Source organism: Anastrepha obliqua, chromosome 1, assembly GCF_027943255.1.
Source record: "Anastrepha obliqua isolate idAnaObli1 chromosome 1, idAnaObli1_1.0, whole genome shotgun sequence".
Taxonomy (NCBI): domain Eukaryota; kingdom Metazoa; phylum Arthropoda; class Insecta; order Diptera; family Tephritidae; genus Anastrepha; species Anastrepha obliqua.
This window is the reverse complement of record NC_072892.1, coordinates 133,835,448-133,860,843: the sequence shown is the minus strand read 5'-3', so window position 1 is coordinate 133,860,843 and position 25,396 is coordinate 133,835,448. Positions and strand designations below refer to the sequence as shown.

The 25,396-nt window shown below is 36.1% G+C and overlaps 1 protein-coding gene across 2 annotated transcripts in view; it reads left to right on the top strand.

Annotated features, from left to right (window-relative positions):
• Positions 1–24,098, top strand: part of LOC129236172 (probable aminopeptidase NPEPL1) — a 52,807-nt gene extending 28,709 nt beyond the window's left edge. For both annotated transcript variants that reach the window (XM_054870405.1, XM_054870406.1), the window contains exons 5-6: positions 21,152–21,262; positions 23,570–24,098. In XM_054870405.1, the coding sequence (XP_054726380.1) occupies positions 21,152–21,262; positions 23,570–23,701 (243 nt within the window). In that variant the 3' untranslated portion in view covers positions 23,702–24,098. The remainder of the gene's footprint in view (positions 1–21,151; positions 21,263–23,569) is intronic.
• Positions 24,099–25,396: the final 1,298 nt, after the last annotated feature.

Here is a 25,396-nt window from a genome sequence, read left to right as displayed (position 1 = left end):
CAGTAGTCATTTTGGAGAGTTTCTGTTGACTTTTTATTGCTCGCTATTTTCATCTCGTTCTAACCACTTTGTGACTTTTGTTTTGACGAATTGTGCACTAGTAATTTTGTGCACATGTGTATGTGTTTATGTATTTATGAATGTGAGCACATGCAAGAATCCTACAAATTGTGTTTTATTCCAATTGCCATTGTTAGTGTCTTTGATAAGCGCTATTGATAAGCGAATATTGCATTTGAAAAACTGTCAAAAGGAGATCGATTGCGAATTTCACTTCGATTGGATGGAGGAGAATATGACTGATTTGTGGATACAAAAATTGGTTATCTAGACTTTGGAAAAATTCATGTTTTTTAATAGGTACTTAAGTAGTTTATAATCAAATTTTGTTTAATATTTTGTAGACGAAAGATTATCTTCTTCCATTTGATTGATTGACTTTTTATGCTCGCGCACGGGTTCTATAATTTTGCTCACGTAACGGTTGTATGCAAGAGCAAAAGAAATCGAGATAGATTTAGGTATACATATACGAGGGTTGCTATTTATATTTCTGGCCTTGGCCACTTCTAGTGTTGTAAGATGCCATCTGACATTTCCATTGGAAAATTTGACAAATTTTACGATAAACGCACTCAGTCTGTGTTCGGGAGTGAGTCATGTTCGTGTAGTTTACAGTGGCTTTTTAAAAACTCATCTGGGTAAAAAATGGCATTAAATGGTGAACATTTGCGTTGACATAGTTTCACAATTTTCGGACAAGCATGCATCTCTGAATTAAATTCATTATACGGCGAGCGAGCTTCGAAAATTGGTGTATATTGATCGTCATGGGAATTATTTTTAAAAACAACAAAACTGTTTTCCATCACCAATGCTAATTTTTACATTATTGGGACATAAATACATAAATAGGCCATAAATACATCCTATACCACATCTTTCCCAGCGATAGAAGATTGGAACAATAATGGGGTAATGGACAATAGATGTGAAGTCACTGCTGGTTCCAAGCTCAATGAACACGTAGGCGGAGGCTTTCACTTTGAGAGAATGAGGTCCATTTTTTACCTTCTACTTGATTGGCGCGTTAACTGCCTAAGCGATTTTGGCAGATTGCCGTTTTTCGGTAAATTTCCTTAAGGCGACGATCGTCTTATTACGAGGAAACGTAAAATACCTAGAGCTCAACTCTCCTCAATAGTGGGCGCTCCGTAGGTGCTCTATGACAGAGTGAAGTAAATGGGACTCATCCTTGACAGAGGGCTAAAGTGGACGCCCACCATTGACGAGAGAATCAGGAAGGGAACGGTCGCGTTGTATGGATGTAGGCGCGCTATCGGCAAAAGATGTGTTCTCAAAGCTTAAAGTTACATTTTGACTATATAACAATTATAAAGCCAATTTTGTTGTAACGAGTCCTTGTCTGGAGGAACTCGCTGGAGAGGATGACATCAGTTAAGAAGCCAGAGAGAGTTCAAAGGTCTCATTGGAATCAATAGGTCCCTTCGGACTACTCCTACTCTAGCGCTTAACGCTATGCTGAATGCGGATCGCAGGGAAAACTGTTGCTGCAAGCGCTGCAATCGGATTGAGTTGTTCGGGCCACAAGCTACAGACAGACCAGTATTCTTAGAAACTTAGAGTTTATCCGCATGGTGCGTGATCAATGTACACCCTCGCTGGGTGCGAGCGGTACTTTTTCCATTTATATTCTCTTGAGGGAGAAGTGGGCGGTATGTAACATTCGGAAACAGGGGGATCAATATTTGGAAGAGTTGGTGGGCGAGTATTCTGCAAGGAGCTCTCCATCAAGCTGAAATTAAGGTTTCCGGATCAATGTAGTGTTTTCCAAGCAGAGGTAGCCGCTTCTGTGATTACTGCAAAGACCGTAAATTTCTACTCCGTCAGTCGGGAATGCTTGACTTCTCTCTCTCGACTGCATTCGAATACGTCGATACTAAGTTCATTTGGGTTCCCGGTGACAGTGGTATAGAAAGAAACTGCTGGGCTGATGAGCTGGACAGAGGACCCTGGAGATCACTCCACCGCGCAATGAGAGGATTGGGGTTCCTTTAATAACTTGTGTTCTACTCTTGGAAAGATGGGCTTCGCGTCAACTCAGCGAGCGCTGAGCTAGTACGCAAATGTGCAAAATCGGAGGTCCTTTTGGACCCGACTGGATGGGCAGCACTCAAGGGAACTTCTAAGATAAATAAAGCCGCAGCTCCTATGGTGGGTATCCTTACCGGATTCGTTAGGTATCCATGCGGTGAGATTGGAGATTGCTTCAAGTCCTTTCTGCAAAAGCTGGATTGAGTGGAATTATCTCAGCACCTTCTTTTCAGCTGGCCTGCTCGCACCGGTCTAAGAATTTGACATCTGGGCTCTCATTTGCTACACCTGGTGAATTTCATTAGTAGCTTCGGTTAATACAAATGTAATTATCCACCGTTGGTCGTCATCTTCCAATGCAAAGCCTCTTTTCCTCCCTCGTTTGCCTCTTTTTCCTCTGTATGACATCACAATGTACGCATTTTTTATTCGTTGTCGAAGTGCGCCCCTCCCGTGGTCAGCCATTTATCCTGTCCTATACTACCTAGACAGGACAGCCTCGATTTGATTTCTAGAACAAAAGGTAATATGAGGTTTTAGTTATCTAAATGTGGGTTGCGGTTCTTGACATGAGTTCTAGACATTTATCTGAGGAATTTTCTAATCGAAAAGCTGTGTTTCCCAACTAAACCACAATAGTTACCTTTCACTTTCTCTCCTCTTTCTATTCTTGTTTTTCTGAATTTATATTATAAAGGGTTTTCCAATAACAGTCGTTATTTAAATATATAAAAGGCGATTTTTTATGGCCGGAATTTTTTTGATCTGGACAACGTTTATTTTCAACAAGACGGCTCTACCTGCCACACAAGCAACGAAACCATTGATATTTTCGGGAAAAGTTTCCGGACTATGTTATCTCTCGAAGAGGTGATCACGAGATCTTGTAATTTAACACCTTGTGACTTTTTTCTTTGGGGCCACGTGAAAGAGAAGGTCTACGCCAACAGCCCTGGGTCGATTCAAGACCTCAAAGATGGAATTCGTGAGGCTATCGAGGACATAGGGCAGCCACTTTGCAATTCGGTTATGGAAAAATTCAGGAAAGGGATATTGTCCTATAAGCGTGGGTGGTCGTGGTGGTCATTTGCCTGATGTTATTTTCGACTATTAACGGCATACCTTCCTCTTTATAATGAAATAAACATCCGATTATTTATATTAAAAAATAGCAATTTTCTTTGAATATCAAAATAACAGCTCTTATTGCAAAACCCTTTAGTATAGATTTTAAATAAAAAGTGAACCGTATGCCATGGTTTGTTCACATTCAAGAAGGTATCCTTCTACCGAATGGTATACAATTTTATTATATTTAACATAGGGCCATTGCACACAGTTGTCCGAAAATTAAAGAAAAATATTGAATTAGCTCGAACATTCATAGACATAGCACGTAGCAGGTGTAGAGAAAGGGTTAAACCACTTTAAGTTTTAATTCAACTAATAAGTTTAAAATAATTGCAGATCAGATTTTTTTCTCAACTTATAGAAGAGTATATTTTTTTTTAATACCTATTTTTGTTTTTAGATCTTTTTTCTAATGTTTTTCTTAATTTTGTTTTTTATTTTTAAATTTATTTTTTTTATTTCATTGCCTTTAATATTTCGCATTTTATGGCACCAAATTTAAAGTTGCTTTATTACACACACACACACTCACACTTATTATATTTAAATATTTTTGCTGCATATTCTGTGGCCAAGGGCTGTTGTTACTTGTTGGCAGCAGTTAAGGTCATTTGTTGTAAATAAAGAAAGCATAAAAATTGGTGAAGCGAAGAGCGCAATACCGCTTTACAACCCTGAATTCAACCAAGCAAACATCCAAGCAACAACAAATGCTCTACCTATGTTGTTGTCGTTGCCGCTGCAATGAGCCAATACGCAAACCAACCAACCAGCAGCCATCAGTCGAGGAAGCAAACCATAAAAATTCTAAAGTAACTGAGGCGGTCAGCAAGCGAGGAGAGCAAGAGCAACGTAGAGCAGCAGCAGCAGCAAGCGAAAGGCGGCTGAATTTATTGCCATACATTCTTTAGCTGCATTTTTCTACTGAATTTTTGTACTTGCAATACTTTTTTCACGTTTGCTTTTCATACATTTTTCTATTTCATACAGCGAGCGTGTTGCTTTTCCGCTTGGTTCTTAGCGCCTTCGCCCACTCATTTCACCCTTTCCCTTATGCTCATTGGCATTTATTTAAGAATGTGTAGCTTCCTTATGTTTTCAAGCGCAGTATAACGTATTTTTTAGTTGTTTTTGTTTTTCTAACATTTCTAGCTGGTTTTATTTTTTTTATTTGTGAAATGCGTTTCCACTCATTTTGTATTTCCTTCTTGCGTTTTGTGCTTCTCTCGGCGCTTGTTTGATTTGAATTTTTTTATTTGTGTTTTTCGTTTTGTAATCACACCGGATGATGCCATAAATCAACACTTGTTTAGTTAGTTGCGGCAACAGGGCAGCAGCAACACTCTAAGCAGCAGAGCACAAGCCGCAATTTCCAGCGCAAAGATTGCAGTTACTGTGTTTCTCTTTGTGTACGGACGTGTAAACACACACTCATACGTACTCAAACACTTTGCTGCCTTTCGCATAAGTGTATGTACATATGTATAGGAGTAACATATAGAAGTATTCATGTGTAATATAATATGTTGGTGGCTGATTCTATTCGGTGGCTGATTCTTCAGGCCGCTGGATGCCTTTCTCAACTACTTGCCCAGCCGTTTGTTTATTTGTCCGTCTGCTATTTTATATTGTTTAAATATTGGAAATTGCTCTCTGGTGCACGAAATATTTTTTTCCTGCCCCACAAGTTGCCTTCGCACCACACACCTGCACACAAACTTTGATATACGGGCGCACATTCCCCGTTAAAATTGTCGGAAGTTGCTAGTCACTAACTTCATATGCTAGTTTGCGTGCTTTTGATTTACTGTTTTGTGTTTTATATTTTCTCTTTTCAGTTCTCTGTTCATATTTTTTATTTTTTGTAAGTCGATTTTTAAATTTGTTGATCCCCCATTGACTGTTATTTATTGATTTTTATTGTTATCATTTTGAATTCTGATGGGAGTGCACTGTATATTGTTTAAATACATCTACTTTTGAATTTTCATTTATTGAAAATAAAAAATAAAAATAATTGGAGCGTACATTTTTTGCTACTTTTTTATGCTGCCTCCGCACAGCAGATGGTTTTTGTAAGGAAGATTTCATGACAGAAATACACTTTTTCTATCATGATGAGCGTTTTTATAAATCTTGTTAAAGGTTTGAAACTTGGATTAATATAGGCTTTGCTATAGAATAAACTATATTTTTACAAAAAAATTAGATTAAATTAGACAAATAAATAAAAAATATAAAAATATAAAAAAATATAAAGAATAAAAAAAAATATAAAAAATAAAAAAAAAATATAAAGAATAAAAAAAAATATAAAGAATAAAAAAAATATAAAAAAAAAATAAAATAAAAAAATAAAAAAAAAAAAACAAAATAAAAAATAAAAAATTATAAAAAATAAAAAAATTTATAAAAAATAAAAAAAATATAAAAAAATATATAAAAAATAAAAAAATATATTGAAAACAGTATATAAAAAAAAATTAAAAATTAAAGAAAAAAATTATAGAAATACGTGTCCGTTCTATAATTATATAGTATATATCCGAGAGCTTTCATCTGGGGCTTTGTTTTGTTTTTCATTGGGGGAGGGCTTTTACGTTGTGGATCCCAAACCCAGTGCACAACCCGATATCCATCCTGGGTTGCTTCGCCTTCTTACATTAGCTCACCCTCAAACGGATGTTCCGGAGCTACTACTTTAGGTAGGAGCTACTGCTTGGGCAAAACCCGGAAGTTGTGAACTGCTTGGACCGTATGCAGAAGAATCGTTCTATTCAATGCCATACCAGCTGGTGGTAGCAGAGAAATAGGAAGCCCTCCTCTGCACTGGAAACATTAGGTGGAGAAGGAGTTGCTAATAACAAACAAAAAACTACTGGATATACTGTTGGAAAAATAATGGGACTATATTAGAAAAAACTTTTCTTAAAACTCGCCCTACAAGACAAACCGCAAAGGGATAACCGCTTCTCAACAAAGAAATTTTTGTTAAATGATAAAAGGGTATCACAGATGTTGGTCATTACCAGGGCTTGGATGTTGCTACGATTTCATCTTTTTTTTGTGCTGTATAGACTCTACCTATTTCCTTAAATTCGCCGAATACTGCTAGTATTTTTTCAGGGAGGAATCTTTGCGATCCTACATGCAAGCAAAATGCTTAAGGAAAGTGGGAGCGAAGAAGATATAATATTAACATCTTTTCCGATAGTCAAGCCGCGTGTATTTCTAAAGTAGTCAACTTCTGTAAGGAGGAGATCAAATCTCTTGGGTGTGCAGGTAACATTTCTCTGATCTGGGTTCCAGGACATAGGAACATAGAGGGAAATGAGATTGCTGATGTGCTTTCCAAGCAGGGGACTGAATTGATCTCAGATGCCTCCTACCCAGACATCGGCGCCTCCTTGACTGTTGTCAAAAGGGAATTGCACGACTTATATCTCAGGAAAGCGCAAAAAAGATGGGACTCCTTTTCTTCATGTGCTATTTCGAAAGCCCTTTGGCCCCAATACAATAAACGGAGAACTCATAAAGTCCTGCGGACTCCACACCATTAAATTTCCAAACTCGTAGCAGTGTTTACCCGTCATTGGACGATCGGCACACACGCGGTAAAGCTAGGTTTACCATTTAACCCCCATTGCGGAAGCTGTGGGGACCTTTCAGAGAAGGAGACTGTTGAGTACTTTCTCTGTAAATGCCCGGGTTGGGCAGCTAGACAATTAAGGTCATTGGGTGCTCCTTTCTTTAACTACCTATGGCAGTGCGCCAACCTAAACCCAATAAATCTTCTCCATTACATCAACAGATCTGCCTGGCTGTAGATATCAGCCTGTTGGAGGTCTTATAAGTCGCTTTAGTGCTACTTGGGGAGCACCAAGTGGTAGTTCAGCCATTTCACCTACCTTTCTACCTAGACCATCAAAATCCCTACCCTAATTACTGCAACTGAATTTTTAGTAGCAAGCGATAAATGAATCTGCACAGTCCTTAGCGAATTAGAGTAACTACAGCTTTAAGCTGGCGGAAAATGAGTTACTCCTCAAGTTAAAGTTTCTAAAAAATCCCATTAAAACTTCAACATTATTTGCGCCATCAAGCAACCCGGAGTATCGGTAAACTTTTGTTATGTTATTTGTTTCTTTATACTTCTTCCATTTTTGCAACAACAAATATGTAAACTTAGCCATGTGTTAAAGCCACGATATATCTTTGCCAAACGAGCTGTCATTTGCTGTCATCAAGGATGTGCGAAAACGTATTTTTCCTGTTATTATACTTTTCAAACATATCCTTAAAAATATCCTGCCATTTTATAGACGCTATGTTGTTGCTATGGCTCGTAATAAAAATTTGCATCATTTGTTCATACGCACGTACACATACACATACGCAGAAAAATGGAGCATATAACCACATGAAATTCCAATGTGTCATCGCTAGCGCCGCTTGCTGTGTCTGCGGCGTGCCGTATCACTGCGAAACTTCAGCAGCTCCAGCTGGCAAACTCCAAATGGTCTGCAGCACTACACATTGCCTTTGTAAATATTTTCTTCATATTCGTTTTTTTTTGTTTCTATTTTTATTCAGTGTTAGTTGCTTGGCAAAGCGTGCTTGTATTGTGGCAATGCCAATCTATGGTAAGAGCAGCTCCATAAAGAGCTAACAAAATGTAAAAAGAACAAAAAAAAAAAAAAAACAAGTAATGCACGCTGAAAGAACGCCAAGCGCATATTGAACACAAACCACATATTTAGTAACCTTGAAAACATTTTTATATGCAAAAGTTTATCGTAGGAAATTGAATTGAGTGAACATTAAAGGCAAACAAGTTTTTTTTTTCAATTTCTGCTTTGTTGTTGCACCACTCAAAAGCGAAAAGTTAAAGAACCCAAAATGTAAGCATACATCAAGGCGTGTAAACAATATTGAAAAGTTTAATCGCTGACAACACGTCAAAGTAGCGATTGCTACTGTTGCTGTTGCCTGCTACTTTGCGGCTGTCTTTTCGTTCGGTCTCCTTTTTCTTTTTATTTTCTTTTTTTTGTTTTGTTTTTCTTTTTCTTTTGGTTGTCATAGTAGTTGGCTGTATGTGTGCGTTTTTTACACAGAGGCAAAGCCTGTTACGAAGGTTGGCAGTTTAAACATTTTGCAGACTTGTTTGAGGCTGTTATGTGGTGCTTATGATATGATTTGAATACCACTTCATTGATACAAATGCCTTGTCGTATCGATGAAGTGCTTATAAAACTTTTTATGCAATTTTATAAGTTTTTGGGGCAAAGTGTGGTTTTTGATGGGAGTGGATACTTAAAAAATGATAAATTTTGATTTAAAAACGATAATAAATGCTATAGTAAAGTAATAAAATAAGATATAGTATAAATTAAGAAATGGTATAAAATAGGAAATAGTATGAAGCAAAAAATGGTATAAAATAGAAAAAGTTATAGAATAGAAAAAGGTATAAAATAAAAAATGGTATAAAATGGAAATGGTATAAGATAGAAAAGAGTATAAAACAAAAAAACGTATAAAAATGGTATAAAATAAACAGCGTAAAAAATAAAAAATGGTTTAAATAGAAAGTGGTATAAAATAAAAAATTGTACAATACAAAATGGTATAAAACAGAAAATGGTATAAAAAATGGTATAAAATAAAAAATGCTTCGAATAGAAAGTGGCTTTAAATTAAAAAATGGTATAAAATAGAATACTGGTATAAAATAAAACTGGTATAAATTAAAAAAATGGTGTAAAAAAGAAAACGGTACATATGAAGAAATGGTGCTAAATAGAAAAAGGTATAAAATAAAACTGGTATAAAACAAAATGGTATTAAATAACAAATGGTTTAGATAGAAAGTGGTATAAAATAAAAAATGGTATAAAATAGAAAACGATAGATTAAGAAATGGTGTAAAATACAAATGATATAAAATAAAAAAAATGGTATAAAACAGAAAATGGTATAAAACGAACAAAGACAACCACGATATAAAATAGAACACGGTATAAGAAAACGGTACAAAAATAAGAAATGGTATAAAATAGAAAATGGTATAAAACGGAAAATGATACAAAATAGTAAATGGTATAAAGTAAACAAGTAAACAACGGTATAAAATAGAAAATGGTATAAAATGGTTTAAATAGAAAGTGGTATAAAACAAAAACTGGTATAAAATAAAAAATTGGTATAAATTATAAAATAAATAAATAAATACCTTATGGTACAACATAGTAAACTGATATAAAATAAAAAATTGGTATAAAATAAAAATATGAAAATTGATAAACTCTTCCGTATGAAATGCAGGCCAACTTTTACAAAACTATTCAGTGAGTTACTTAATCCAATCAACAATTAGCTTTGGGAGAGTCGAGACCGAGGATGAGAAGATAAGTTAAAAATTTCAGGTGATTGGAATATTTGGTTGGATGATTTACGGTAATAAGGTGTTTCTTCCGCGAACAACTTTTGTTGGTTTAACCTCGTATTGGAACACTCATACTGTCGATTGCTGTTTTGTTTCCGGCTCATATGCCTAAATTCAATATTCGTCCTCGATTTCGATGTCATAGACGCACTTTGAACCGCCACGGCTTCATTTCTTCAGAATTTCTTTACACCAATCGACACTAGTTCTCTTTTGGGAAATTGCCAAATTATGCGGTATCCTACGACAACGATTCGGCCTGACGGCCGAATTTTTATGCAATATTGAAGCATGTTGGTCCACTAATGCCCAAGGATGCCTCTATCTCACCTCGATATGTCACATGATGATTTTGCGTTATCAATTGATGCACAGCATCAAAATTTATCATCGAAATTTATCCTCAAAGGATTCACGGCCACGTAGAAGATCGTGGGTAAGTGTGGTGTTTCAATGCCAAAAGGCGAAGTTGGTTAATCAGTGCATATCTGTCTTGATAATCCACGTCGAAAATCGTATTAAATCATTGCACGAAAATTTTCACGAGTTAATCCCATCTTTTGGACGAGATGAATTTTTCAACTTACTGAAAAAAGAAAGCGCATAAGTGCAAACGTTATAATAAAAAATACAAAATTTTCGATGAGAATAGGCTGCTAAATAAAACTGTGTAATATTTTAATATATGTACATGTCATCCTTTAACTCCTATTTGGAGCATAGGGTGTCAACCACTCCTCTTCGCCAACGGACACGGTTCTGTGGTAGGGATATTATTTCCTTTCAACACAATCCAAGAGACTTCAGTGTTCTCCCAACTCCTCTACCAGTTTGTTGAAACGAGCGCTTGTTTAGCGAGATTGTAGTAATTTTTTTCTTTTTTCGATTTCTGTTGCAGCGTCCACCTGGTTAGCTTGCACCAACAACTCGGCGTTAGCTATTGTCCGGGGCCAGAAAACTCGTAAATTTCGACGAAGGCAGCGATTTATGAACGTTTGCAGGCACTTCGTTATACTTAATAAAAAAATTTTGTTGTTGTTTCTTGAATTTATTTAATTTTTTAATTACCCTTTTTTAATAACAAATTAGTGGTTTTGGTCCTTAATTGGACTAGTCTTTTTCTTGTTTATTTACAACTAGTATGAGACTTTTATATTTCTGGTCGAATTCTGACAATTGTCATGGCTGTGTCCTACACCAAGTAAAAAACACCCGTTGCCTGACTAGTGGGTCTGCGACTCATACTAGCTGTGAGGTGGTTTACAACTGGTACATTTGACTACAGGCTCCAAACTGCCAATTTTGCTTTCAAGTGCGTAAGTGCAGGCATAGAAAAGTTTAAAGCGTAGATAGGCAAGGCACGTGTCTTACTCCCATAACTCCATTTTCTTCTGAAAATTTTATATACTTGAATTCTATGAGTAGAATTAACGGAAACAATTGTGTTGTTGTTAAGGATGAATGAATTTCCCCACATATGGGTAAAGTTAACCACTTGTTATAGAATATTATTCCAATGGCTGTATGCATGTGCCAGGAGAGGTGTATGTCTGTGTGTAGTATAAGTAGAACATACCTTCGAATCTAAGTTGGGTGCAGCAAAGCCTACTCTGGCGTTTCTAAAGTTTTAATTGCCAGTTTATTTTTCAATTTGAATTCTAACTTTCTGTACTTTGCGCTTTAAAAGGCTTTATAAGCTTTTAAATATTCTTCGAAATTTATTTGTAAAGGGCATTAAATAAAGAGTACCTCGTTAGGTATGCAATATGGAAATATTTTACATCGCTTTGAAATACGAATAACTTATACCTCAGCTCTATTGGTTTCGAAGCCGAAGCAACCGAATGGTAATCACGCACAAATTTATTCTGCTTTGGCGGCCTATTAAGAGCCTCCTATCAGTCGAGGTCTTACAGAACTTAATAAAATTGGTTGAATTATTGGCATTGAAATTCCATTTTCTGGAGAGATATTAAACAATATTCTCTGAAATTACTTTAGTTGGTGTTAGTGTAGCCAGTAAGAAACTTTTGTATTCACTGATGATAAATAGATAAAAAAAAAAATATAAAAAAAAAATAAATAAATAAAAAAAATAAAAAAAAAATAAATAAATAAATAATTAAATATATAAATAAGAAAATAAACAAAAAATAAATAAATAGAAAATAAATTAATACAAAAATATAAATTTAAAAAAATTAAGAAAAAACTAGAAATTTAAAAAAAACAAAAAAAAAAATAAATCCAAAAATTAAAAAAAAAAATTAAAAATAGAAAAAAAACAGAAAAAAGTAAAAAAAAAAATTAAGAAATTAATAAAAAATAAATAAAAATAAATTTATAAAAAATAAAAAATAAATAAAAACATAATAAATAAGTAAATATAAAAATAAGTAAATCAATAAATAAAAAATGAAAAAATAAAAAATAAAGTAATAAAAATAAAAAAGATAAAATAAAAAATTAATAATTAAATAAAAAATAAATTAATAAACAAAAAATAATAATAATAAAAAAAGTGAAATAAGAAAAATTAAAAAAAAAAAAAATAGAAAATTATAAAATAAAAAAAAAAAAATAAAAAAATAAATGAAAAAAGAAAAAAAATAAACAAATAAATGAAAAAAAGTGAATGAAAAAAAATAGTATAATAATAAACAAAAAATTGAAAAAATAGAAAAAAATAAATAAAAATAAAAATTAAATAAAAAGAAATAAATAATTAAATAAATAAATAAACAGATTGAAAAATAAATGAACAGATAAATAAATAAATAAATACATACAAAAAAAAACAAAACAAAAAAAAATAAATAAAAAACTTAATAAAAACTAAATAAATAAAAAATAAACCACAAAATCCACATTTCAAAGCCATTCATAGAAGCGCCTACTTGAGTTCACAGGCTGCTTGTCTTTTCCTCTTATTTTTCACATAAATCAGCAGAGAATCCTTGCGATTTCATATTTGGCTTATTTGCATTTACAAAAACCAAAGTGGAGTCTTGTTAGTTTGCTGGAATGAGTTGTCTAATTGCTTGACTCATTTTCGCGTTCGCTAGATTTTGGATTCAATAAGGCTGTCTTGTTTTCCAAAATTATGCGCAGAACTTGGCTGGAAGGCACTGAGCTGATACATACATTTTTACCCAATAATCCTAATCCTTGTAAAAATCTTAGTAAAAATCCAGGTCACCTCTTCACCCTCATTCAGATACAAAAAAAAAATTTCTATCGCAATGAAAATTTCTTGGCCCCAGCGTTTGAAATACCATATTTTTTCTAAAAATACTCCACAATGTCTTAACGAAAATGTCTAAATCTGGAGGGAACAATCCGTTTTGTGACTTGTATTAAGTGGGAATATATCCTTACAGGTAATTTTTTACGAAAGATGTGATTTTTCTTGGTATTGGGTTGGTTATATGATCTTATCTTTTACATCTTCATAACTGAACGTTAGGATCCGTTCCAAGACAACCAAAGATCACATTTTCTATGGCAAAGAAACTTTTTAGAAAAAAACTGTGTATTGCCTATTGGAATGCCCTATATCCGTATTGAATGAGTTCTTGTTTGCGTATATTTTTATTATATTGTTTGTTCGTACTGCTTTATTTCCTGTTTCCCACATCTGCACCTACATATTTTGATATCTCTTCTTCCGTGTTTGCTTGTAAACCAGCGCAATTTTAGCTGCATAGTGCATTCATATTTGCTACATCACAGCAGCAGGAGGGCATATGAAATATTAAGCGAGTGCCATTCGCTATTTGTGGCATTAACGGTGCACCGCGGCTGGCATTGCGTGCTGCTGCTTTCCGCACGCACACACACGTACTGCCCTCTCGCATGCTGTCTTTAATACTTTTTTGCTGTTTTTCTTGCGCTACGCGTTAAATTTTTCATATTTTATATTTTTCTATTATCTTCACGTTGTATGAATTATGTATGCATTATAGGTACAGGGTGGTCCATATATGTAGTGTTTACTTTTTCTGAATCGTATGTTATTTTGACGCTGACAGCTTTTGCCCCACTGGAAATTTTGAGAGAAAGCCGTATAACGTAACCTAATTCCTAACCTATTTCCAAAATCAAAAACAATCAATTATGGCAAAGAAGCCAAAATTATCTTTTCTGACGAGTCACATTTTCGTCTTGGCGGCCATGTGAACAATCTAACCTACCGCATCTGGGGATCAGAAAACTCGCATATGATCGTCGAGAAGGCAATGCATCCTTAGAGAGTGGCCATTTGGAGCGAATTTTGCAGGAGTGGCTGCCTTTATTGGCCCACTTTTCTTTTAACACGACGGCGAATGGCAAATGTTTTTTATGAGGAGTTTTTTTTTAATAAAGAACACTATGCCGACCACCCTGTATATTACTCACATGCCTGGGTTTTGTGTTTAGCCAATCTTAGCTCCACCTCCTAATGTTGGCCTTACGTTTTTCACATTTCGCGGCATACAATCCACTCCTGCGCATGGGCGATTGTCCACCCGTTGTCCACCCAGCTGGTAACCGCTGCTAAGATATAGTTTTTTTCTGCCAACCTGCGCACAACAAATTAAAATTGTTGCCCATAAAGAAAATAATGAAGAAATTAAAACCGCGACTATTAAAACATCAACTCACATGGCAGTAGAGGTTTTTTCAGTGGCACGGGTCTCTGGTCGTTGCTTGTCTGCTCAATACCCCTTTATTTTGTAATTAATAGTTTACATATATTTATATTTATGCATTAGTGGTAGTGCGCAGACGTTGCGCAACCTGGGAGCGTTTAAGCCTAATATGCCGCAATGGCCCTGCCGTTGTTCGTTTACTCTGTTTAGCTTGCAGCCAAACTGGTGTTACTCGGAAGAAATTTGATTGAAGTCGATAGTTGTGTGCTGCTATATTAGAATTTCCATAAATTTAATTTGGAAAATTACTTTTATTCAATTCAAAGTAAAAATTGTGTGAAAATAATATAAAATTAAGAATCAATTTACTTTTGCTCGATATAAACATCTTTTGCATCGACTATGGCCTTGACGCCGTCCATCAGACAGACGAATCGCAAGCTGCCCGAATATGTTGGCAGCAGGAAAATGGCTTTTTTCAGCGCCCCGAGACTGATGAATCTTTTAGATCGGACCTGGCTCTCCAAAATGGCCCAAAGCGAATAATCGATCGGATTCGCGTCTGGTGAATTTGAGAGCCATTGTGTAGACGTTATGAAGTTCGGAACGTTGCTTTTTAGCCATTCTTGGTTCACTCGAGTTTGTGATCCGGTGCCGAGTCGTGTGGAAACGTCCATGATCTGCCACTGAAAAATTTTCTCGTCAAAAAACACAATGTTCGAAATTTGACCACTTTCGGCTAAGCGCAGCAACTCCTTCGCTCTCTCAAGTCTAACTTGTTGCTGCTTTGGTGTGAGATCATGCCCCTATTGGATCTTGTAAGGCTTGACTTTGAGATCAGTTTTCAGGATGCGGCGGATGCTACGGTCAGATATTTTCAGTTCTTTCGCCATTGATTGGCACTTCGTCGGGGATTTCGCTCAAGTCGCTTCTTCACTTTTTGAACCATTTCACGTGACGTTGTTGTCTTTTGATGACCACCTCCATGACGTTTCACCACGCTACCAGTATAATTGTAACGAGTAATAATGAACAAAAACTTTATTTACTTTAAGGTGCTCGAACTGACGCACAATCGCTGATTGTGATTTTCCAGCCAAATATAATGCAATCACACTATTACGTTTGAAATCCATTACCGATTTTCTTTTCTCTCGTTTACTCTCGGCAAAATGCTTCCACGTGCTTGTAAACAATACTCTGGACTGACATTTAGCCAATTAAGAGACAGCTGATGCCCGTGCATCAGCTGCGCGAGCGGTCTGATGAAGTTGGTTACATTTAGAGACCCGTACCGGGTCTTTGTACAAAAAGGGAAATTTCAATGATAGCTGTAAATTTTTCCGAGCGGCACAAGGAAATTGGAAAAATACATAAAATAATATAGCGCCTTGATGTTATTTTACACTTTCACTAAATTTGTCGTTTTGCTCCTTAGTGATCTTGCACAGGCTTGGCTATACAAACATACAATATTTAGTAGCAATCACTAACAAAGTCAAAGGGGATTTAGGTATGTAAGTGTGTATGCGACACCATTACTTTTCAAGTGTAAATATTTTCTACTTTTTGACGCTTTTGTGCACGTCTTGTCGAAATTTTGTTTTCGTCATTTTGCACATTTTGGTAATGGTGTTTTATGCCAACTTAGCTTTGACTAATGCGCTTTTGCCTCGCTTCGATACGTAGAGAGAAAAAGAAAAGTTTAGATGCAGCGCGTGAGTCGTTAAACTGTCATTAGGCTGTAGAAAACAAGTTTCGCTTCCAAATTTGGTGTGGGGATTTTTGTTTGATTTTGTTATTATTTTTTATTTACTATTGTTTTTATTAGCTGAAATTTAAAAGAAATCTTGGGAATAAGTAGATTTTGCCGCTGATTGTTATAGTTTTGAAATCAGATTTCAAATTTAAACTTTAGTTTTGTGAAAAGAAATTGAAAATATAGACAGGCTACCGCACCAAAAACAATCGATAAAATCTGGATATGGAGGAAAGTTCGGCGATTGAAGATGCACGAACTTGTGAAGATTTTAAAGAAATCAGCTGATTAGCTGACGTAACCGGGGTCTACCGCAATGGGTTTAGTTTATGTGGATTATGAATTATGACTGTGTTGCGGTTGCGTTAATCGCTTTATGTTACTTATGAAGTTCATCAGATTTTTAATATCAAGGTCTGCAGGCGTAGCAAAGAAGTAACAGCTAAGATGCCTAAATCTTAGGAGATGCCTAAGGAGACGGTACTGAGATGATTCCATCTAATCCTCCATAAAGCTGACGTTGCGCAAAAAGGACTAGAGGTTCTGTCAAGTGTCACAGCATGCACACCTCGAAGTATCCTCATAGTGTCCTCTGAGAACATCTACGAAGTTTGAGAGCCGAATTTTGTCAACCTCAGAAGATCGCTCGAGCGCCCCCGCTTCACACGTGGCCAGAAGGATTTCGCGGCCTAACAAGTTGGGGTACATGCCCAGCGCTCGCTGAGTTTGCGCGAAGCCCATCTTTCCAGGAGCAGACCGCAGGAATCCAGATGAGCCTTATGACGAAGAATTGGGATGCAAACGAAAGTGAAGCCAGGCATTCCTTGACTAGTTCGATGGCATCATCATTAACCCGCGGGCCTTAATTGTCTCGTGGCTATCGGAGTAAATATTTACTTTCTCTGCCGGCAGGCCGTCCGTACCCGCAACTTTGTTGTTCTTAAGCCGGGTAATAGCTCTTAAGACCTCGTCATAATCATTCGTGAGGCGTCTTTCGAAGAATTTTCTGGTCTCAGTCCTGCTGCCATACATCTTGATCTCTTCACACTCGCGCTTCTTTCGCTTGAGAAGCCTCTTCTCCTCCCTCTTCTCTTTATACCGCTCTTTAGCCGCTCGCATAGCAACTGACTGCAGGGTAGCTCTATATGCAGTGTCTTTTGCTGCAGTAGCGTCGCGGCACTCCTGGTCGTACCACTGGTACCACAGTCCGTATAGAGTGGACCCTAGAATAAAAAAATGATAAAATTGCGCGGTTTTGAATTTGACTCTCTAAAAATCGGGTTTAGTTTTCAGTTTTTTAATAAAAAATACGAAATTATTGAAAAAAGAATGCGATTATAGTACGGGCGATAGCCACCGATGTTGTGTACAACATATTAAAATTTCAAACGATTCGGTTGAATAGTTTTTTTTTGTTTCACAGTATAATCTTAAGATACTATACTTTCGAAATATCGAAAAAACAAAAAATCGATTTTTTGAAATTTCTAGACCACCGGGTTCCCTTAACCGCGTCATCCTTCTCTTCCGTCAGGGCATGGACACAAATAAGACTTAAGTGGTTATTTACTAAGAAAAACTGCAAAAATTACTTTTGTCTTCCGGCTTTTTGTTTTGTCTGAATTTTTCTGTTGTTCATATTTATATTACCACCGCTGTATCAAATAAAACTGTAATACGCATTGATAACGCATGCATTATGAATTAACGCAATTAATTAAATATCCTATTGAATATCCTATTCTTACATCAATACACATGCACACATATGTACACACATACATACATACATACATATGTTCATATATACATCACCGCTTTGATTTGCTGATACTCACTTACGAATTTATGCTAATTGAAAATTTCACGCAAACATATGTCATGCTCAGCTAACCAAATGATTTGGCACTCGCGCTCAGTATCGACCCACATGAATAACGGTTTTATTGGCTGTTTTGTCAATGCGACATGTCAAATGAATGTCAATTATATTGACAATAGCCACTTTCTCTTTTGACATTTGATTTCTGGCAAAACCATCAAATGCCATACACATGCACACACACATCCCAAGTACATCTATGCGCATACTTCGCCTTTGGGGGGAGTGTGAAAATCAAGCTAACAAAATCTATCGTTCATAGATCGTACAGCAGTCGGGCGTCTACTCGCCTCCTCCTACTCACTTCAACGCGCTGCTGACATATTGAATAACTTATTTACTATATTTATTGTTTGCACATATTTTTAAGTTTATCTTCGGACAAAACCTATTGCAAATGTTTATTTACTCTTGCTGGTATTGATATTGGAATTCAGTGTGTTTGCTGTGATCAGTGAGCTGTGGTAGAGAGAGAGAGAGAGAGAGAGAGAGAGAGAGAGAGAGAGAGAGAGACAGCATTGAAGGGGAAGTTGACTCGTATATCGAATTAATTTGGTTTTTGCGTGTCATACTAAGGGTAAAAAGTTCAAAATTTAAATGAAAGTTTGAAAATATATATAAATACAGCAAGCGTCAATATAAAGTGTAAAACTCATGTTGATAAGTTTTGACTATTTATTTATTTATTTGGTAATTTCCATAATTTTTGTATAAAAAAAAGTTCATACTACAACAAGAACCATATAAAGAAAAGTTTCCAAATTTGTTTAAAATTTGTATATTAAAAATTCGGTAAACTCTCATTAATATTTCAAACTATTTAATCTTTAATCTTCAGAATCTTTAGAAAAATTTCAGGTATGCAGTTTCATAGATCATTGAATTGCGAACCAAGTTTCAAGTGCTTCAAAAATCGCGATGATTTTTGATAATTTTTTCTGCTGACGGTGTTGGGTGCTGTCTTTCATATGAAAAAATTGTAAAAATGTGGAGCAGGTGTTTGGTTAGGTTGAAGCGGTTGTCCACTGTGGGACACACTCAGGCACATAGTCTATTGTGATGCCACGTGGCGAACTTGTCTTTATCTCTCCTACAACCAGTGTGGGCTTTTCAAAAATTTTAGAAGTTCCCTGATTTCCACAAAACTAAGATCTTCCAATTTATTAACCCTTTCAATACGGATTTTTTTTAAGGGGAAAAAATATTTAACCATAAAAAGTTATTGCTAGTGATTTAAATAGTATGTCCTCTTGTATAAATAAAGAAATTATTTCTAGGAATTGAGAAAATGTCCTGGGGAAACATTGTCCCCCCCGCCTCCCCGTAATGAGCACTCAGTAGATCTATAATTATCGTTTTTCCACTTACTGACCTAGCACATGCTGAGATTTAACTACGACTGCAAAACATGTGTAGAGAAAAATACAAAGTATAACGGGTCATACGGAGCATAATTGATGGTATATCTCGTAAAAAACTGATGGGAAGAAAATACACAGCGATGCAAAGAAATATTTGGCATTTAGTAAAACGAAAACACTCATTGGGACATATGTGTCCCGTTAGTATTGAAAGGGTTAAAGAATTGTCTACCTAAAATGTTAAGTCTCCGTCTGGATAGAACAGGACAATGGCACAAAAGGCGTGGGATCATCATCTATACATATTCTGTAGAAGTCACGTGTTTGCACACCCATCCTCTGGATGTGTCTGCCGATTACCTTTGGGTGGATTGACTCATCCATCTCGATGAGAGATGTGCAGCATTTCGTGGCTACCTTGGAGGTTGTCGACTGCTTTGTGAGGGATTTTATAGCCGCCTGGTTATCAATAAAAATGTAGATTTCATATCCAGGTAGCACATTACGACTTTCATTATTGCCCTCAGTTCAGCCCGAAAGACACTACAGCAGTCGGGAAGCTGAAAACTGAAGGAGATCCTCAGATGTTCGGAATATACAAGGTGAAGTCCAAAATAAACAAGACTGAGCTAAAATATAAACTTCGAATTTATTTATTCCAAATAGTCCCCTTTGGCCCTGATACACTGTTTTGCGCGATCTAAAAGCTTTTCGAAAGAGTGTTTCAAGTCATTGACCATCAATGTCCTTCGGGGTGTCGGTACAAACCTTTCGGATGGCATCTATGGACGCAAAACGTTTTCCTTTCATGGCCAAATGCTATTTTCCGGATAAGTAGAACTCACTGTTAGCCATATCAGGTGAATACGGTGAGTGATTGATGGTTAAAATGCGATTTGTAGTAAAAAAAAGCAGTGACAAGAGTGGATCGATGAGATGGTGCATTATCAAACGCTTCAAAACGACAAGACGGTTTGGCCCGTTTGCACGAACTCCTTGTGAAAAATTCCCTTGGAATCGTAAATGAGCATCGAATTGGTTTTTGACTTCTCCAAACCCGATTTTCTGGGTAGTGGCTCGTCTAGGGCCTTCCATTCAGCACTTTGACGCTCAGTTTCAGGTACATGTTGGAAGCGCCACGACTCATCACCAGATTCTATGTTGTAAAGGAAGCTCTCGTCTTTTTTCGCCTCTTCAATGAGATCTTTCGAATGTTGAATTCTGAGCAATTTTTGGTACTTAATTAACTTGTGCGGAATGAAATGTGTCAGACCTTTCGTAAGCCCAAATGATCAGTTAAAATGCGATTAATCGATGTTTTGGAGGTATTCAAATCCAATTCCATGAATTTCAACTATGATTTCGGCTCATTTTTGATAAATTTACGAAAAATTTCGATGAAGTTTTCGGTGATTACTGATTTTGGGCGGCCCGTATGTATCTCTGAAACGTGTACACCACTCATGAACTCTGGCAGGAGATAGACAATCATCGCAATAAACTTTTTTCATCAATTCAAATGTTTCGGTAAACATTTACCGATTTTAAAACAAAATTTGATATTAACTCTTTGTTCTAAACTCATTTTTGTACCGATTACACAAACATACTGACACTTTAGACGCAATAACTTCGCTTCACTGAACCGAATGTCACCAAGCTTTCATTGGAAGTCAGCTAGGGATGTAACTTCCAACTTAAAAGTTTCCATGTTTTTATTCCACACTCTAATATTCTTATTTTTATTGTCATATTTCACATTTCATTTCATATTTTGTCAGTTTGCCATTTTCAATCTAATAAATGCTGTTTTCTTTTTTCTTATAGGATCGCAACAACGCTCAACCGTCGTGTGCTGGTGTTTTTGTTGGCGCGCATCTTGGTTTTGATTACCCTGGCATCTGGATGCACGTTGATATGGCGCTTCCAGTTTCGTCGGTATGTAATAATCGTATATTTGTATAAAATTATTTAAAAAATTAGCCATGAAACAGTGTCTATGTCCTACACGCTGGTTGGCTTTGTGGAATTTGAAGTTTATTCATAGATTATGAAAAGGCAGTTGTATTAGACTTTTGATATAAAAAAGTTTCTAAGTGAATTGCTCTGCTAAAAATATGTGCAAACATGTTGATTTAAGGCGTCTTCGATTCGCCACTTTTTTGTTTGCTCTGTTTGCAAGTGAAAGCAACAACAAAGTTTTCGAACAAGATACGTCTCTGAGGAGACTGTAATCCCTAGCCGGCGCGTCCGCAGGTGGCAGATAGGGGAATGAAAAACCTCTCGCGGAAAACTTCAAACCCTTCAGAAGGCAACTGAAAACCACAGAAGCAACCTTACCTTGAAAATCATGAATACAAAGATTCATCACTAGCGAGTACTTCATAAAATAATAATAATACCATAACTCACCCTATTCGGTGCTACCAACTCTTGCTCTTTGTTTGGCAAGTTTCATTAGACTGCGTTCATACGGAACAGCTTTTGTTGTGTAGACTCGTAACTTGTGGAAGAGGGGGAGAAGACGTGAGAAGAGATCCATCGAGTTGCTTGTGATCGGCCAACACATAAAGCATGTTCGTTCTTCTCAATGTTGTTTTTGGCTGCAGAATAAAAACTAAAACAATTGCACACAGTGTAGCTGTGTGGGAGCGCGAGGGCAACATAAAAAGGGTTTCGCAAAGTTAAGACAACAAATGTTTCCCCTGTGTGAACGCGGTCTTACTAAAGTGGCATTCGATTCGCCACTTTTCTGCGTATACTCATTTGGTGTTGCTAGTCTAAAGTCAACAGTAACATTGAGAAGAATGAGAACGCTAACGGTGTTGGCAGAGCGAGAGCATCCCAAGTAGATAACGAGCTGAAGCACAAAATGTTTCCCTGTATCAACGTGGCCATCTAATACTCGATTAAGTGCCTTCAAGCAAATGTAACTTTTGGCAACTCTTTTCCAGTGCTGCCATATATGTTTAATTATGCCAGTTGCTACATCTACGCTTTGCTAGAAGAACGTCACAAGTCAAACAATTAAAAATTCGCGAAAGATGGCATCAAAGATTTTGAGATCGTCACGAATTTTTTGCACATTACACAGGGAGAGCTGGTGGTAATTTCTGCATACCTATTTAAAAAAAAGTCCAATTATGACGATCTTTCGACAAAGGTGCTGTAAGATAACCACTCACTATTTGAACTCTTTAGATTAGTAAATTATATTTCAGAAATTATCAACTAAATTTCAGAATTGTAAAATAATATTTCAAAAAGTATCTAATACATAGATACTTGAGAAGAGTAAGATTTTTTTTGAAAAATTCATAAAATATACTTCAGATTAGTATAAAAGTCATAAAATATATTTCAGAAAGCATCAAATGTATTTTATATTAGTAAATTTATTTCACAAAGCATCAAATATACTTTAGATTAGTAAATTACATTTCAGAAAGCATCAAATATACTTCAGATTGGTAAATTATACTTCTGAAAGCATCAAATACATTTGAGAAGAGTAAAATTTTGTTTGAAAAAGTCATAAAATGGACTTCAGATTAGTAAATTATATTTTAGAAAGCATCAAATACACTTGAAAAGAGTAAAATTTTATTTAAAAAAGTCATGAAATATACTTCAGATTATTAAATTATATTTTAGAAAGCATCAAATGTACCTCAGATTAGTAAATTTTATTTCAGAAACTATCAAATATACTTCAGAATAGTAAACTTTTATTTCGAAAGTCATCAAATACACTTCAGAATTGTTAATTGTGTTTCAGAAAACATCAATTATAGTAATAAGCATTTCCAAGACAAAATGTAAAAAAAGGAGAGGAAATGTTTTTAGTTTGTAACTTAGTTATTTACAGTTGTGGAGAAAACTATATTATAGCTTATTAAATTTTAGTACAATAAAAGGCAGGTGGAAAATCTCATCAATTACTGTTCTAGATGTTGATATACATACATAGATAAATTTAAAATGGATTACTAAAGAAGGATAGCTATTGGCTTTAAATCATCCTATTAGGATTTTGAGTTCAAATTTCCATAGTACGAAAAATCTGAGAAAATAACCTAGACTAAACAAATCAGCCTAAAGTTGACAAGAAGGTATAAGAATGTTCTTAATTATTCTGTATTTTTCATATTTTTTTTCAAAAAATCTTAATAATACTTGCTTCATGCTATTTTCACTCAGCTTATCTCAAACAATTGCTACATCTTTGCTATCTTTTTTTTGCAGGGTGAACGTGCCACTGGTTATGGTGTAGCACTGCTGCTAACGCTCTTCGGCAACTACACCAAATGCAATATTCTGCAATCGATTGCGCCAAACGAAGCGGAACCGCCATCGAAGCGCGTTTGTCGTGATTAGGCAACAACAATGACGGCGTACCCTCACCAGCACCCGCCAATGCAATCCATCAGCAAACCAAAAGCATGCAGCGTGTAACCAGCAAACAAGTGCGTCCAGTGAGAGAAAGGAGGAGTTAACAATGACAGTAGCCAGTAGTAGGAAAAAGTAAAAATAAAAAACACCGGTAGTAATTCTTCCTCTACAATTTGCTGATTTTTGCATTGTATGCTTTCTATTTTTTAGTATTTTCTTTCGGTTTTTCGGTTGAGTATTGCCAAATTTATGTATACTTTGGAGCTCATTTTCAATTTCAATTGTAAACGATATTATTCGCGAATTCTACTTACTATTCTTCATCTTGTATTATGAACTAAAAAGGAAACAAAACAAAATAAATGAAATATGTACATACATATTTATGATTGATTTCATTTCGTTGCGTCAAATGGGGTTTTCCGCTCGACTCACTATTTCACCATCGCTCAGTGAGAGAGATTCGATAGATCTAGCTGGAATTAGCTTTATTTTGAAAGTGGTGATAACGATACATTTTTCTAAAGTTGCAAAGTTTTGGAATATATTTAGAAATTTCAGAATAGAAGAATGGAATAGAATAGAATTTATTCCTCAAAAGTTATATTATTGCATTCAAAGTACGCCCCATGAACTGCAACGCACTTATGCATTTGATCCAGCTTTCGGAACATTTCTGGAACTCTATTTTCGGTATAGCTCATCTTTCGACAGTTAAACGTGTTCTTCTTCCTCTTAATTGGCGGGATAACCGCTTACGCGATTTTGGCCGAGTTTAACAAAGCGCGCCAGTCGTTTCTTTCTCGTGCTAACCGGCGCCAATTGGACACACCAAGTTAAGTTAAGTCCTTCTCCACGTGATATTTCCAACGCAGAGGAGGCCTTACTCTTCCTCTGCTACCACCGCTGGTACCGCATCGAATACTTTCAGAGCCGGAGCGTTTGTATCCATTCGGACGACATAACCCAGCCAACGTAGCCGCTGGATCTTTATTCGCTGGACTATGTCTATGTCGTCGTAAAGCTCATACAGCTCATCGTTCAATCGCCTGCGATATTCGCCGTTGCCAATGTGCAAAGGCCCAAAAATCTTACGCAGAATCTTTCTCTCAAACACTCCAAGCGTCGCCACAGCGGATGTTGTCATCGTCCACGCTTCTGCGGCATACGTTAGGACGGGCATGATTAGAGTCTTGTAGAGTGTTAGTTTTGTTCGTCAAGAGAAGACTTTACTGCTCAATTGTCTTCTTAGTTCAAAGTCCAAAGAGAGATTCTACGTTGGATTTCAAGGCTGACATTTTTATCGGTGTTAATGCTGCTTCCTAAATAAACGAAGTCCTCCAAACGTGTTCAGGGAGCGAATTTCAGGAGAATTCGATGGAAGACTAAGTACGATGTAGCAGCATAAGCATTCCCCAGGAATGTACGAGGAATGCTCCTATGCTACGTTAGGTTAGGTTGAAATGGTTGCTCACAGAGAGGCTACACACTCGGACGAAAATCAAAAATTCGTCCTTTGTAGCACCATTGTAAAGGAGATAAGAAAGCTCGGAATAAAGGAAAAAGGAGGAGGAGCAGGGGATGTGTATTTGTTGAAGAACGATGACTGATTTAAAGTGGTGTTATCCGCTTCGTACTACTGATGAAAATCATCGGCGTGCCAAAGACATGTGAGCCAAG